The following is a 13,988-nucleotide window of genomic DNA, read 5'->3' as shown; positions in this document are numbered from 1 at the left end:
CATTTGTGGTGAATATAAACCGTCGTCGACTTCCAGGAAGAGCAATCGAGCGTGATTCGCTCGAGCAGCCCTCTCGCCCGCCAATCAACGAGGGGGAAGGAAGATGGCATCCACCGAGCAACCGGATCCACCGACACAGGTCGACATTCACACAACTGCAACATTTTACCTCTCCGTGTCCAGACGCGGCGGTGAACCCCGGCGACGTGTTCGTGTCTCGCGATTCTCGAATTGCCATGATTTGTTGCCTCGGACACTTTTACGACCGCTCACTCGGCGCTGGCTAGCATTTGGCTCGCTAGTTAGCACGTCGGCTAGCTCGCGCGGCGTTGCAAAAGTTGCCCCCTCGGACACGTTCGCGTTGACGAGTGGAGCACGGAGTGTCCGTCCCTCCACCCGAGCACGCAGCCGCGTGTCTGTCGCACAGTGTGCAGTTGATGACCGGACTGTTAGGAAAGGTCCCTGTTAGCCTTTGCACAAGCCCCCGGCGGGTTGTCGTCGCCTCTTCGTCGCTGTCTGTTTAAAGTGCTGACAGGACGTCAAACGTTCGAAGAAAAAACAAATGCGAAAGACAGTTGTGACTGCTGCGGCTCTCTGCAAAACATTCGTGCCGTATGTGGTGCAAAGTTCAAGAGGAGTCCATGTTGACCGAACCCAACCGATCGGCTTGTGCACGAGCATCAGGCATCGCTCCAGAAAACTGCCCTGTCCCCTTTATATGCACATGCATCCAGTTTATATATTGCACTAGCACAGGCAGAAGAGGGCTAGGCAGGTTTAGTGTGAACAGCCGACACTACTGTATTCTTCCCGTTTACATCAACAACTAAATACGATGTGTTCAACCAGTTATCAAGCAGCAGTCATGGGACAGGTGGTGCTCTCCTTTGGTTCGAGGCTATCAACTGTATGGTGTGTGAGGTGTCCATGTATCAACTGTATGGTGTGTGAGGTGTTCATGTGTCAACTGTATGGTGTGTGAGGTGTCCATGTATCAACTGTATGGTGTGTGAGGTGTTCATGTGTCAACTGTATGGTGTGTGAGGTGTCCATGTATCAACTGTATGGTGTGTGAGGTGTCCATGTGTCAACTGTATGGTGTGTGAGGTGTCCATGTATCAACTGTATGGTGTGTGAGGTGTTCATGTGTCAACTGTATGGTGTGTGAGGTGTTCATGTATCAACTGTATGGTGTGTGAGCAGTTCATGTATCAACTGTATGGTGTGTGAGGTGTTCATGTATCAACTGTATGGTGTGTGAGGTGTCCATGTGTCAACTGTATGGTGTGTGAGGTGTTCATGTATCAACTGTATGGTGTGTGAGGTGTTCATGTGTCAACTGTATGGTGTGTGAGGTGTCCATGTATCAACTGTATGGTGTGTGAGGTGTTCATGTGTCAACTGTATGGTGTGTGAGGTGTCCATGTATCAACTGTATGGTGTGTGAGGTGTCCATGTGTCAACTGTATGGTGTGTGAGGTGTCCATGTATCAACTGTATGGTGTGTGAGGTGTTCATGTGTCAACTGTATGGTGTGTGAGGTGTTCATGTATCAACTGTATGGTGTGTGAGCAGTTCATGTATCAACTGTATGGTGTGTGAGGTGTTCATGTATCAACTGTATGGTGTGTGAGGTGTCCATGTGTCAACTGTATGGTGTGTGAGGTGTTCATGTATCAACTGTATGGTGTGTGAGGTGTCCATGTATCAACTGTATGGTGTGTGAGGTGTTCATGTATCAACTGTATGGTGTGTGAGGTGTCCATGTATCAACTGTATGGTGTGTGAGGTGTTCATGTGTCAACTGTATGGTGTGTGAGGTGTCCATGTGTCAACTGTATGGTGTGTGAGGTGTCCATGTATCAACTGTATGGTGTGTGAGGTGTTCATGTGTCAACTGTATGGTGTGTGAGGTGTCCATGTATCAACTGTATGGTGTGTGAGGTGTCCATGTGTCAACTGTATGGTGTGTGAGGTGTCCATGTATCAACTGTATGGTGTGTGAGGTGTTCATGTGTCAACTGTATGGTGTGTGAGGTGTTCATGTATCAACTGTATGGTGTGTGAGGTGTTCATGTATCAACTGTATGGTGTGTGAGGTGTTCATGTATCAACTGTATGGTGTGTGAGGTGTTCATGTATCAACTGTATGGTGTGTGAGGTGTCCATGTGTCAACTGTATGGTGTGTGAGGTGTTCATGTATCAACTGTATGGTGTGTGAGGTGTCCATGTATCAACTGTATGGTGTGTGAGGTGTTCATGTATCAACTGTATGGTGTGTGAGGTGTTCATGTATCAACTGTATGGTGTGTGAGGTGTTCATGTATCAACTGTATGGTGTGTGAGGTGTTCATGTATCAACTGTATGGTGTGTGAGGTGTTCATGTGTCAACTGTATGGTGTGTGAGGTGTTCATGTATCAACTGTATGGTGTGTGAGGTGTCCATGTATCAACTGTATGGTGTGTGAGGTGTTCATGTGTCAACTGTATGGTGTGTGAGGTGTCCATGTATCAACTGTATGGTGTGTGAGGTGTTCATGTGTCAACTGTATGGTGTGTGAGGTGTTCATGTGTCAACTGTATGGTGTGTGAGGTGTCCATGTATCAACTGTATGGTGTGTGAGGTGTTCATGTGTCAACTGTATGGTGTGTGTGAGGTGTCCATGTATCAACTGTATGGTGTGTGAGGTGTTCATGTGTCAACTGTATGGTGTGTGAGGTGTCCATGTGTCAACTGTATGGTGTGTGAGGTGGTGTCAACTGTATGGTGTGTGAGGTGTCCATGTGTCAACTGTATGGTGTGTGAGGTGTTCATGTCTCAACTGTATGGTGTGTGAGTTGTCCATGTATCAACTGTATGGTGTGTGAGGTGTCCATGTGTCAACTGTATGGTGTGTGAGGTGTCCATGTATCAACTGTATGGTGTGTGAGGTGTTCATGTGTCAACTGTATGGTGTGTGTGAGGTGTCCATGTGTCAACTGTATGGTGTGTGAGGTGTCCATGTATCAACTGTATGGTGTGTGTGAGGTGTCCATGTGTCAACTGTATGGTGTGTGAGGTGTCCATGTATCAACTGTATGGTGTGTGAGGTGTCCATGTGTCAACTGTATGGTGTGTGAGGTGTCCATGTATCAACTGTATGGTGTGTGAGGTGTTCATGTGTCAACTGTATGGTGTGTGAGGTGTCCATGTATCAACTGTATGGTGTGTGTGAGGTGTCCATGTGTCAACTGTATGGTGTGTGAGGTGTTCATGTATCAACTGTATGGTGTGTGAGGTGTCCATGTATCAACTGTATGGTGTGTGAGGTGTCCATGTATCAACTGTATGGTGTGTGAGGTGTTCATGTGTCAACTGTATGGTGTGTGAGGTGTTCATGTATCAACTGTATGGTGTGTGAGGTGTCCATGTATCAACTGTATGGTGTGTGAGTTGTCCATGTATCAACTGTATGGTGTGTGAGGTGTCCATGTATCAACTGTATGGTGTGTGAGGTGTTCATGTATCAACTGTATGGTGTGTGAGGTGTTCATGTATCAACTGTATGGTGTGTGAGGTGTTCATGCTTGCATCTCTGTAGTTAGTCTGAAGTTAAAATCAGAAGCATGCATTTGTGAGATTCCTAGATTTGAAGTCATGTATTTTATTGATTTGCTCCCCTCCCTGCTGTGGGAACCCCTGTCCTCCACTAGATGTCGCTCTAATACCAGTGTTTGTCTGTCCCCTCAGCCTGGCCTTCCACACGGAGACAGTGGGGCAGCTCCCCCCAGAGAAGCACTGGTAAGAGTGAAGCATTTTCATGTAAATGCATTGAATGATGAGGCAATGTAGACTAGAATCACAAAATAATTTAAGTATCACTTGTTTGATGGTAATGTGCCTAAGGCTGGCCAGATCGAATGAAAGCCAAGTTTAATTCAATCTCATGTACGCAAGGAAACTGTACTGTCTTTACTACCTCGTAATTTTGTCACATTTATAAATATGCTCCATTCCATGGTTCTCAGCAATGCACTATCAATTCCCCTTATTGTGTAATTTCTGTACCTGTACCTCTTTTCACTAGTGAAATCAGCTACCGTGGTAGTATTTGGAAAAAATTAAAGTCTGTACTTTCATTATTATGACACATAGCGGAGTGACACCATGCTTTGTTTTTATGATCTGGTGACTTACAGACATTTGTTTTCATCAACAAACCACTTTTCTTTTGCTAATCAGATGATATTACACATTCCCCAGTGAGATCAAGTATTAAAGGCGTCCAATTAGCAGCGAGTCATTTAGCAGCCCACTGATGTCCCCGAGCCCGTAATGAGAGTGCACTTTATGTCCCTTGTCTTTCGAGAGTAAAAAGCATGTTGAAAGTTCTGTTTTAACAATGACTATGGTTCCGGAGTTGTTTTAATCATTAGTGTAAAACTTTCTCCGCAAAAGTTTTTTTTAATCCTTAGTTGAGTCCATCTACTTTCTTCCACCATACAATTTGATCCAGGATGTTTTTGAATTGGTTCCCGAATAGATAAAAAAAAAAAATTGTTTAGGTCCCCAGAGAAGAGTGAGAAAAATTGCCCTGAAAAAGTTGCACATACTAGTTGTTAATATTAGCAAAGCTGGCAACACTTAATTACAATCACAGTTGTTTATAATAATAAGAATATCAGTTGTTTTTCAATTATGTTTAATGAAAAGTGTTTAAAGGACGTGCTTGGACCAAGTGATGACAACAATAATAACCAGGAGTGTCTTATTGCTAAGTGGGATGGAAAACATCACAGGTGTATTCCTCGTATGGACACAGCATCCAGGTTAGAGGAGTGCTGCATTGTTCAGCCTACATGTCTCAATGTCATTCACCACCATTCACTCTTCATCCTCCCCCCATCATCCCGTCATGCCAAGGCTAATTTAATCCTGGGGTTATTGATTGTGGAGCATTCTCCCAGGCTTTCTTTCAATTTACTTCAATTTCATCATCCCAGTGCGCTTCAAGACTGCCTCCTCAAAAAGGGAAGAAATTCTTGTCATGAGGGTCCTGATTCGAGACTGGTTGACAAGCCCCCCCCCTCCCTCTTCCAACCGCCGCCGCCGCCACCACCACCCTCACTTCCTACCCCTTTTCTCCTCTCTCTTTTTGATGAGCTGCTCTTTCCCAGTTAAGTGGATTATTACAGTAGGGATAATTCTTGTCACATGGCATTATTTGGATGAGGTGAATAATTGAAATTTGTGTCTGAAAGGATTTTATCTGGATGAGAGGAAAGGGAGTGCTGGCAGGGTTGGGAGGGCAGAAAGGGGGAGAGCGAGAGAGCATACACGTTTGTATAGCATTCATGTGCACATGTGCATGTCAGACAAGCCAGTGTGTCAGGCTGGGGACACCAGTCATGTTAACAGGTTCTGACTCACCTCGCCCAGATCAGCAGGCCCTGGCACACAGCACAGCGTGGGCTCTTCTCTGTGGCAAGAGGGCCCAGCTCAGGGACCAGTGTCACAGCCTCTGCACCCGTCCAGGCCAGAGGTGCAGGTCTGGACCTTCAGTTTGCTGTAGAGGGAGAAAAAAAAGTGTGGGTGAGACTGTGTGAGTATGCGTTCCATGGTTGACTGGTATACCAGTCACTGCCAGCCGCTGCTGTTGCCTCTGGCGGTGCTCTTTGCTCACCCTCACCCCGGCTTGCTTCTTCTCCGTCTGAACCCCTTCCCCCCCCCTTCTACCGTCCACTTATCACTGCCAGGGCCCCTACCAGTCTCCCTTGTCTTTGTGCTCTTTCCCTGTTACACTGTACTCACCCTGAGTCTCCTCCACTCACTCTGTCCACATTGCTTTCAAATAACATATTTCCACTGTAATTATATGTGAACAAAGCCCCTTTGATCTCAAAAGAAAACAGATGTAGATCTGCAGCGGCATCATCTTTTAAAGTTATTCCAATTTCTGAACTTATTAGACAGTTCTGAAAGAAATCTAGATCTGCTCTGCTAATGATTTTTTTTACCAAAATCTCAGTTTAGGTACAAAAAAAATTATATGAAACAATAGTAGCAACCAAAGTGTCTTGTCATTGTCGATATGGAAATCAGGACTGCTTCTAATTATTTTCATTACTATTATTTCAATTTCATTTGTCTTTTTGCCTCTGTCCCTCACAAATTGACCACATCACACTATAATGTATTATCTGATTTTTATTTGTGTTGTCAAACTTTAGCAGCTAAACAATAACTGAAAACAAAATCGTATGGTTGCTGATGACGGACTAACTTATATCTGAGTGTCCCTGATTTTGTTTTGGTACTTTTAGCACATAAAAAGACAAACTGCTGCTACTCTGTGAGAATATTTTAGATTAGTAACATGTGTTTATATACTATATGGTCATGCAGCTGATTTACAGAAGTGTTGACCACTTACAAAATATCTCCTCCAGATTTCTTTCTTTTGGGTATCCCTGGCAATATTAAGCCAGCCCCCTTTCTGTACAAGGCCTGTTGGAAAAAAAGTGTTTGTGTGGGGATGCAAGCGTGCATCTGTACCATTTGCACACCTCCGCGTGTGAATGTGGGCATTGTGTTAACTGTGTGTGTGTGTGTGTGTGTGTGTGTGTGTGTGTGTGTGTGTGTGTGTGTGTGTGTGTGTGTGTGTGTGTGTGTGTGTGTGTGTGTGTGTGTGTGTGTGTGTGTGTGTGTGTGTGTGTGTGTGTGTGTGTGTGTGTGTGTGTGTGTGTGTGTGTGTGTGTGTGTGTTTAGGTATGGGGAGGTAAATCCAGCAGAGGGAGGGTGGGAATGGGAGGGGGGAAAAGGAATTGTATAAAGAACATCCCCAGTCTCACAGCAACTTCAAAAGCTCCCCTTCCCCAGGATATTAAGCGACTGTGATGAAAAATTTAGCAAGCGTTAAATAAGCCGCTTTGAAGTGATCTGTTTTGGCTCTGCAGTCTCAGAATTCCCGTAGCTGCTCTGCAATAGCCATCATACCGCAGAGGGGGATAGGGGGGCAAAAGGGACGGTATGTTAAGTGTAGGAGTTGAGAGAGACCTGGCTGGTTGGAAGAGGACATGCCAGCAGCAATCCGTCCAGCCGGCGACATGAAGGCACTATACTGCTGCTACTGTCCCCTTTTGTCTCACTCTTTTCTCCTCTCCCTCCCTTCGCCTGAGCCCAGTGAGTAGCAGGCAAACAGATGTTGCTCATATGTTGGCTTTAAAAGGAGGGTTATTTTTTCTTCTTCACTTAGTGGGTGTAACACAAATGTACACAGTGGTGACACCAGGAAGTCAGAGGTTACTCTCTGATTTTGACTCAGTTATTTTTTGTCCTAAATGACTTTCCCCATGGAACATGTGTTTGTGGAAAGAAGTGTCCTTCAAATTAAAGTGTGTGTGTGTGTGTGTGTGTGTGTGTGTGTGTGTGTGTGTGTGTGTGTGTGTGTGTGTGTGTGTGTGTGTGTGTGTGTGTGTGTGTGTGTGTGTGTGTGTGTGTGTGTGTGTGTGTGTGTGTGTGTGTGTGTGTGTGTGTGTGTGTGTGTGTGTGTGTGTGTGTGTGTTTTCAAGTTTTTTCAATTCATTATAAAACCTTTTCAAAAATGTGTAATTTGTAAATTTTTTAGATTTTCACTTGAAAGGGGGAAAAAAAAGTATAGTATTTGTCTTCAATTTGATAATTGACATATCAATTCACATTCATCACTTCTAAAACCATTTCTTAAATTTTTGAGTCCAGGTTTCAACACACTCCACATTAATTATTGGGGCAGAATAAGAAATGGGAGCCGGTAATGAGTCTGGTATGGTAACTCCATTCTGTTAAGAAACCAGGCTACAATTTAGTTAGTCAAGAGAACCTTCTGAGATTTTCCTTTTTTCCTTTTTGCTCATTACTTTAATTGTAATTGTAATCCTTTATTGGAGCCGTCTGCAGTAAAGGAGAGTTATGGTCCGAGTGGGGGCGAGAGCCATAGAGATATTTCATGATTATTGGAGAAGACGGTCACTAGGTGGCAGCCACTTGTTCGGCCTTGCTGTAATTACCGGGTGGGAAGTGATGGGTAGTGTGTGTGCGTGTCTGTGTGTGTTTGCGTGCATGCACGTACGTGTGTGCATGCGTGCAGTGCTGTGTGAGGAGAGATCTCTCCGATTCTATCACACTCCTTGAAAGAGCAAAGTCGAACAAATCGGATCGACTGCCATCTCATAATCAATAGATTGTGTATCCTGTCATGTTGTCTGTAAACATGCTACATGCTCTGCCGACGCACAGAACAAAGGCGTGTGTGGAATTTATCTATCTTCATATTTTTGTGGTTACTTTCAAAATGACTAAATATCATTTTGAATGATATCTGAGAACTGTATCTCACTGTGGCAACCGGTGCAGAGTGATGGAGGACATGGAGATGACATGGCGTCACTTGTAGTTTGGTCTACATGCTCACAGATTTACACGGGAAACGTTTGTACACCATTTTGTTTCAGTGGTCGTGGTGAAGTTTTCTCTCTGAAAAGCACGAAAGCTCAGTTCTCTGTTTCGCAGCGCAGCGTTCATTGTGCATCATACTCTGTTTGTTTCAGTGGTTAATGATACAGGAAGAGCCCTCCATTTTATTGTTGCTGTGTTGCACTTTTTCCCCTCCTCGCTCAACCCGGCAGCCAGCCTCCTTAGAGGACTCTGTATGAATTCTCACTGTCATGTCCAAGGACGAGTGGCGCAGGGTCAGCTAATTGCTTTTATGATTATGATTTCACGTCAGATTTATCGTGCATGCTCGGAGCACATCTTCCAGGTCCTGCAGACGTTGCTGGCTCGGATGGGGAAAATGAGTTTACAGCTTCTGGCTGTGACTTCTTGTTTAAGTGCAGGTCACACTTTTTGACTCATTAGAGTTGAACGCAGCGGGTGAATCACACAGGCTTTCCTGTAAAAGATCATGTTTTTTCTCTGTGAGTGACTCTACTTGTTTTTCTCACATTTGGCCACTTTTGTCTTCAGCATGTGCTCAAGTTTGGAGGTCACGGGCGAGGAATGACACACACAAGGATTTTTGTTTTTTCTGTCGTTTGAACTTTTTATGAGCCATAAATCTCTCATTCGTGCGCGTATTCCCCTCATAGTATGCCAGAATTATCAGTTGACTTCTTTTTGATGTTTGACTCTTTTTTTTCTTTTCTTGATGGTTCCCCCCCTTTTTGAAAATGATGAGCACAGATGAGGCCAACCCATTTTATAAATTGTATTTGTTTTGCGGGTTCTGCCTCGTGCTGAACCGGACGACATCTGCATCGCCAATCGAGACAATAGCATTTTTATCTTGGTTTTGATGTGGGCATTTGAAATCTTTAAATCCGCTGTAAAGTTCATGGTAAATGAAGAAGAAGCTGTTGTCACTGTATGTCAATAATACACATATTTTATGTAGAGCGTGTCACGACGCACGGTTCTTGATTTGTTGCATCAATTTGACCTCGCTCTGACCTTCCTGGCTGGGATGCTGTGTGACTTGTGACAGATGCAGCCTGGGAATATGGTTTGGATAGTTTTTCAATGCACCAGAGGAATGTTGACGCTAGTTTTACGCAAAGTTCATATTGGAGACATGCAAAGTCTGTGATTAAGCTGAATTCAATAACCTTTAATGAATGCTTAGCACTTTATTTGTAGGGTTTTTCGCCTCAGCAAGTATATTAATTTAAACAGCATGGCAACAGAACTGTAATTTCCTATTCTCCCACAATTTAGCGAACTGTCACAATGTGTTTACTTAAGAAATGTTAGAAATATGACACTAGTTTAATTACAGCGTAGTCATTTTGCCTCAATATACTTGGGAAAGTGGCCTTATTGAGCCGAGCTTCCTTTATACTCATTCTGCTTTGTAATTACTTCAGTTTGATTTATCGTCTTTTCTTTGTGTTTATGGTTGTAAACTGCTCGAGTGAGTAACTTGGTCTGAGAGTGGCTTGTCTCCTTGCAGCGGGGCTGGAAATCTCCCGATGAATCTGAGATGTCTCCGCTGTCAAGACTGCTCACATCGCTCTCAGCCTCCAATGTCACTTTCAAGGCATAATTACACAAGTTGTGTTGATTAGTATGAGAAGCAATTACACCGGCTTTCCGCTGCAAATGGAGAATGTGATGGCTCTTGATTGACAGGAAGCATCCTGGCTTTAATAAGTAAATGACTATGGTAATTCAGGTACTGAGGCCCTTTGATTTGTCAGCATCTTTCTAATTTTTCCGATGTCCTCTAATTTTAATGAACATGAATTTGATTGAATCCCCCTGCAATTCCCTCTGTCCCTGCACCCATATGTCTGCCTCTCGTCTCTGACCAGCAAGGGAGCCATATGGTTACACTTCCAGAGCTCCCGAACAAACCTGCTGCTGCTGTCGCTGAATTATCTCTCTCTGAATTAATCCAGTTTGAAGGAAATACAAAAATAAAGAAATGCATAAATGAACAACGGTCAATTTTGGCTGCTATTCGAAATTCTTTTTAGCACATCGTGCTCTCACAAGTGTGGAAATCAGAGGAAAAATAATTTTTAATTGACACTTTGGGGAACATTTTTTCCTCTTTTTATCTGGCTTCCCAGTAAGTTATAAGCTGTTAATTTGTCGGCAAGCTCCCCTACAGCGCCAGATATTTGTTCAAATGCTGGGATCCCCTCAGTGCATTTGTAACTACACTTCTGAAAACGCTGCCTTGTCTAATTATGTAATATAATACTGCCTTTTAGGCAAGTTTATTTTAATTGAATAATATTAGCTCTTGCTAAGGGTCTGCCATTGGAACAGTAATACTTAAAATGACTCTATACTGTGTACAATTCCCTGACGTCTACATTAAAATCAAGCAAAGAGTCTGCAGTTTATTCATTTTATAAAAACACAGTTGTTACAGATTTAAAGCTTTTGCACTAAGATCAATGTATTTTAGATATTTGAATTAGGGCCAAACATTTGAGTGATGCTAAAATCTGATTGGCCTGACCCTCAGTGTCATATTTCTTTCTTTGTTAACCACAGTTGGCCTAATCAAGTAATTCCCTGTTTGTCTTAGTAACCCCCTATAGAGTCATACATGCATAAATATAATAAAATAATTTGCTCTTGCACTCCATAGCCCAGCTGTAATTTATATGGATTGAATGAGTGCTGCATTGTGGAAAAGCACGAGTGGACCAAATGCTCGTTTGTCACCTCTAATAAATGTTGGAATGTAAATTATGAAGTTATGCTTCAGATGTAAATGCACTTTATTCCAGTCCTTTAATGTAAACAGCCCACTTCAATACATTAAGGGGGTGGGGGGAGGGCGGAGGGGGATCTGACTTGGATTTTTGACTGTTCTCACAATCAATAATAAACACAAAAGAGCCTGGATGGGGAACGTTATAACATATCTGAAGTTAGGTTCATAAATTATTGCATGAAAGCAGGCTTGTACACCAAAAATGTAAATACATTAATGTTATTAATAATGTAGTGACTAATAGTTCTATCAAGATGGTAATAGCAGTTTAATGGAATATGACAGCAAGAATGTATTACACTTCTTACATTAAGACGGGACCTCTCATGACATTTATCAGGGATTTGTGAAACAATTTTTTTGATTATTTTGTTAAGTTAATTGCTTCTTTTCCCCCCAACGTCTACTCTGGGAGAGGGGCAAAAAAATTGGTAATGGTTATTAATTAATAAGTGTCAGTTTTGTGGGTTTGATTAAAAATAATGAAAGCACAATGCTAATGGGATTTCAGAGTTTCTCTGTGTGTGGGGCCCTGAGATTGTGGCTTTATCTGGGGAATCTGAGGAGAAGAGATAGCGGCTACTCGAGGCTAAAATGAAAGTGAAGTACAGAAAAAATGCGGAATTATCTCAAAACCTGCAAAAACGCAGAACTTGGGGGAGAATTCTGCACTCTAATTAGCCCAAGTAGATGTGTGATACAGAAGTGTTTTTACTGTAAAGTTTTCAGTGTGTTAGAATGGAAAGCTGAGGCCTGCGAATCATCTTGTCGTCTCAGAATGACAGTCTCACCTGCTGCTAAAGGACTTTTTCTGAATGAAAGAAACACTTGATTTGTTTCAAGTTGCTGTCTTGGCCAGTTTTTGCAGCTGCTGTGATGTGTTTCTAATATATGGTTGTTTGCCAGCAGGGCAATGTATGGACTTGTTTTTAATAAAGGTTATAGAGCTCAGATGTGGTCCTTTCTTCCAAAATAGACGCTACCGATGCATCGTGAAAATTGAGCTGCACTCGACTTGGCACTGATTATAGCGGGACGTCTATGACTTCATCCATAGTCCACTACAGTCAGCATGGAGAAAACCCTTGCCAAGACGTCTTTGTGTCTATATGCAGTCTTCAGCAGAAAGCGGACTTTTAAAAGCTATCATTAAGGTGGGGCACAAGTGTAGATCAGCAGTGAAACAGAGGCTGGCACAGTAAAAAATCCGCCATAGCCACTGACACAACTGACAATTATCCGACACCTGGACTGGCTCCCCTCCCTGGCATGTGCGTCAGGACTGTCGACTTCTTGTTAATGCAGTGATTAACAGGAAGATTGCATTTGTTTTGCTGCGCAGCTCTCTCTGGCAGTAGTGCTTTGCTTTCTTTCTGATTAAAGTCGTAGACGAATGGAAGAATTGTGGCTCTGTCATGAACTTCCAAAAAAGGGGGGTTGAGAAGGAGATGTTAGAACTGTAATAAACAGAGGAGACTCTGAGGCCTTTTTCTTCCATCCACATTATGTTTACTGTGGGATTGGGTGTTTTAAGGGAGGTATTGGTGGCCTGCAATCCTGTGGAAAGAGTGAACAGTCTTTGGTTGTGCTCAAATATGACTCGGTATCAGATTTTTTTTTATACCTCTCTCCTTCTAAGTCCCTGTTTTTCCACAATATACTGCCACTAGGTGACGGTCCCACCTCACATCGACTACGTCGCGGCTTTCTCCGTTTCCATACTGTATGGAAAGCGATTTTAGGTATCAGGGGGATAAGAAAAGGGGAAGTGAAGGGGCTTCGTCAAACAGCCTGCGCTTTTGAAATGCAGAGAGTGGCATTGTCATGTGTTTTCCGTGTCAAGGTCGGCAGAAAATGTCAGAACAGGTGCACGTCTGCTGCCGAGCTGCTTGCCAACTCAGCCCCTTTGCTATAACGAGCCGCCCTGCGTGACATTATAGTGGTTCACTGTGGTTCGTCTCCGGTCTTCATTCTTTCGGAGGAGCTTGGTAAAACATGCATTTTCCGCCCGTCACCACATGAGTTGATGTTGAGTTGAAATGGGTGTGGACGCCTCAACTTTGACCATTGCCTCAGATCGTCATTTAGTCACAAGAAGTGAGTTATGTGCAGCAGTGATGTTACATTCCTGTCTGATTACTCCTTTTTTTGTTGAGTTCTGAATGTGATTAAAACTTAAGACATTATTTTTCATGAGGACCGAAGATAAACTAACGTTACTTTGGATCATGAATCATTATCATTGCAGTAACACTGTAAGAGATAGATATATTGTTTTAAACTGTGAGTAATCTGAGATCTATACAAATAATTCAAAGTATATTTTGGGCAAATGCATTGAGTTGTATTGGAGTAACTGTACCACCGTCACATTTACACTGCACCAGGCAAACATGTTGCAAAACCTGATATTCTGAACATCTCAGGAGAGGCTGGTTATGTTTAGGTGCGGTACAGAGACCAAATGTCACACATGCGTTTGTCACTTAATTATATTTTTTTCCTTAACCAATGAAATCTCCAGTGGGTAACCAGGTCAGAAACGTTGAAATGAAAAATGATGATTCCATCTGACAAGTCGTCGTGTTTGTATTGTCTCTGGCAAAGACACTTCTCCTCCTGTGACCCTGATGATTTCACTGTCAGCACCAAATTCTTTCTACGCTCTTTCTGCAGTTGGATTGTTACTGGCGGTTGGAGGCCTCCAGAAAAGGAGAATTAGCCAGCATTTTTCTCT

At 43.1% G+C, this 13,988-nt stretch overlaps 2 protein-coding genes across 6 annotated transcripts in view; one reads left to right on the top strand and one right to left on the bottom strand.

Annotated features, from left to right (window-relative positions):
- The window catches only part of dffa (DNA fragmentation factor, alpha polypeptide), a 9,790-nt gene extending 9,155 nt beyond the window's left edge, over positions 1-635 (bottom strand). Inside the window, exon 1 of the mRNA XM_035644376.2 lies at positions 170-635. Coding sequence (XP_035500269.1) covers positions 170-238 — 69 coding nt within the window. The 5' untranslated portion in view covers positions 239-635. The remainder of the gene's footprint in view (positions 1-169) is intronic.
- Positions 8-13,988, top strand: part of pex14 (peroxisomal biogenesis factor 14) — a 48,011-nt gene continuing 34,030 nt past the window's right edge. For 4 of the 5 annotated variants that reach the window (XM_035644375.2, XM_035644372.2, XM_035644373.2 and 1 more), the window contains exons 1-2: positions 8-139; positions 3,733-3,783. In XM_035644375.2, coding sequence (XP_035500268.2) covers positions 104-139; positions 3,733-3,783 — 87 coding nt within the window. In that variant the 5' untranslated portion in view covers positions 8-103. The remainder of the gene's footprint in view (positions 140-3,732; positions 3,784-13,988) is intronic. The other variant, XM_035644374.2, reaches the window with a different exon arrangement.

The sequence above is a fragment of the Scophthalmus maximus genome, chromosome 3 (genome assembly GCF_022379125.1).
Source record: "Scophthalmus maximus strain ysfricsl-2021 chromosome 3, ASM2237912v1, whole genome shotgun sequence".
NCBI lineage: Eukaryota > Metazoa > Chordata > Actinopteri > Pleuronectiformes > Scophthalmidae > Scophthalmus > Scophthalmus maximus.
The sequence above is the reverse complement of the archived record's forward strand: the minus strand, read 5'-3'. Positions and strand labels throughout refer to the sequence as shown.